Source organism: Gekko japonicus, unplaced genomic scaffold, assembly GCF_001447785.1.
Source record: "Gekko japonicus isolate JY-2015 unplaced genomic scaffold, Gekko_japonicus_V1.1 scaffold1210, whole genome shotgun sequence".
Taxonomy (NCBI): Eukaryota; Metazoa; Chordata; class Lepidosauria; order Squamata; family Gekkonidae; genus Gekko; species Gekko japonicus.
The window spans coordinates 101,758-103,924 of record NW_015168083.1 but is presented as its reverse complement, the minus strand read 5'-3'; the positions used below and the strand labels follow the sequence as shown (position 1 = coordinate 103,924).

Here is a 2,167-nt window from a genome sequence, read left to right as displayed (position 1 = left end):
GAATGCCTTCCACGGGCGTCCTAGGTTGGGATCGCGCGCGGCGCACAGCCCTGCCCGAGAGGAAGCGCCGCCGGCGGGCACGGCGATGTGGTGGGACTTCCCGAAGAGATGCGCCCAGGCTTGCGCGCTCCAGCTCCGCCCGCTTGGCGCCAGGGGGCAGGCGCAGAGAGCGATCCCCACACTGGCCCGCTGGGAATCCTACGGGCAGTCGATGCAGTGGACCCCCCGGCTCTCCCAGGATGGTGTTTTGCGGGTCGCTGCCAATGTTCCCTCTAAGCTGTAGAGTCTTGTGAGCAAAAATTCTACTTTGTGAGCTTACTGGCATTAAGGTTGTGAGCGAGCGATTTGGTTACTGCATAAATTAGTTTGCACTGGAGCCATCCTTCTTGAGCTAGGACAAAAATGTGTGAGCCTGGAGGCTAAAAAACTGAGCTAGCTCACACTAACTCAGCTTAGAGGGAACACTGGTCGCTGCTAGGGTTGCCAAATTCCAGGTCGTTCCTCTCCAGGTGCTGCTCCCAAGTCTCAAGGCGTTTCCCAAGCCAGTTGGCAACGCTAGATGGCATGGTCCTTTTTTTTAAGGTTAGGAGTTTTCCTCACCATTCCCGCCTTCTAGTTCTTCATCCTCTCCCATAGTGATCTTGCGGGATCCCGACCTATAAATGGCTACTAGCCATGGTGGTGACTAAAGGGAACCTCCAGGCTCAGAGGCAGTCAACCTCTCAATCCCAGCGCCAGAAGGCAACTTGTTTATTTATTTATTGCGTTTTTACCCTGCCCTCCCCGTGAACGGGCTCAGGGCGGCTTACACGGGGGGCACAAGCCCATACATAAAAACAATATAAAACATTAAAAGCTATTAAGTCACAACAAAGACAAATAAAGTGCTCCGTATAGCAAGACGGTCTCTGAAATGGTATCGATCATTTCATTAGGGCGAAATTGTCCTGTCGATGGTCCAAGCCAGTCCAGCAGCATCAGTGCCATGCAGAATTATGGCAGTTCTTCCGGGGACCACACCCAACCCCGTTGTTCCAATGATGGTAATAATAGACTTCAGGAGAAGGCCTCGGCCTCTAGGCCCTGTTGTTGTCCCTCCAGAGAAACTGGTTGGCCACTTTGTGTGACAGGGGGCTGGACTAGAAATTAGGGATGCCAAGCTCCAGGGGGAGCCTGGAGATCCCTCAGAGTTACAATTAATCTCCAGTCTACAGGATCCAGTTCCCCTGGAAAAAACGGATGGAGGGTGGACTGTATGGCATTATACACCACTGAGGTCTCACTCCTCCCCAAACCCTGCCTTCCCGAGGCTCCACTTCCAAAATCTCCCGGTATTTCCCAACCCAGAGTTGCCGACCCTTTCCCTGGTCTGATCCAGCAGGGCTCTTCTGATGTTAACCTGCCCTGTCTAGAAGGCGCAGTTTTGTGGCCGACTCCCCCAAGCTGAATTCAGGCGATTTCTTGTGCTGGTCCTGCCTCAAGAGGAGCTGAGCTGGTGGAGAAAGAGGCCTGTCTGGCTGGACCACAACCCAACTGTTGAAACTCTTCTTCCTTCGCTAGAAGGGTTACTATATTTTGAAAAGCAAAACAAAAAGAAGGATGTATTTCCCAACTGGCTACTTCTCAAACAACTGATCACTATGACTAATCTCATTTTCAGTACCCCTGCTATTTAAGCTGTGATAATTGCTACTAGCTACGAATATCCCTAACTTTCCTTGCTTTTAAATAACCACAATTTTAATTTCACGTGGGTAGGCGTGTCGGCCTGAAGCGACAGAACAAAGTTTTGAGTCCAGGGTCACCTTTAAGACCAAAAGAGGTTAATTCTGGGTATAAGCTTTTGTGAGTATGAACTATGTTATCTGAAGAAGTGTGCCTGCACACGGAAGCTTATACCCAGAATTGAACTTTGTTGGTCTTACAGGTGTCACCAGACTCGAACTTGGTTCCAACAATTTTCATTGATTTATTTAGGCTAAATCATAGCCAAGGACATGTCATCTCCTCTAAAAACAGGACATCTGGTAACCTTGTGAATTCAGCTCCTCCTCCTCGCAGTGGTGCCATCCTTACCCGCAGGGGCGGATTAAGGCTCACTGGTGCCCTAAGCATCGACCAATCTTGGTGCCCCCCTCCTTTCCACACTGACCCAGTCCATTTTAGT

General features: G+C 50.5%; 1 protein-coding gene across 1 annotated transcript in view; it reads left to right on the top strand.

The window, feature by feature from the left end:
- Positions 1–85: 85 nt before the first annotated feature.
- LOC107113373 (chromosome unknown open reading frame, human C2orf47) overlaps positions 86–2,167 on the top strand; it is a 15,227-nt gene continuing 13,145 nt past the window's right edge. The window contains exon 1 of the mRNA XM_015414698.1: positions 86–253. Within this exon, the coding sequence (XP_015270184.1) occupies positions 86–253 (168 nt within the window). The remainder of the gene's footprint in view (positions 254–2,167) is intronic.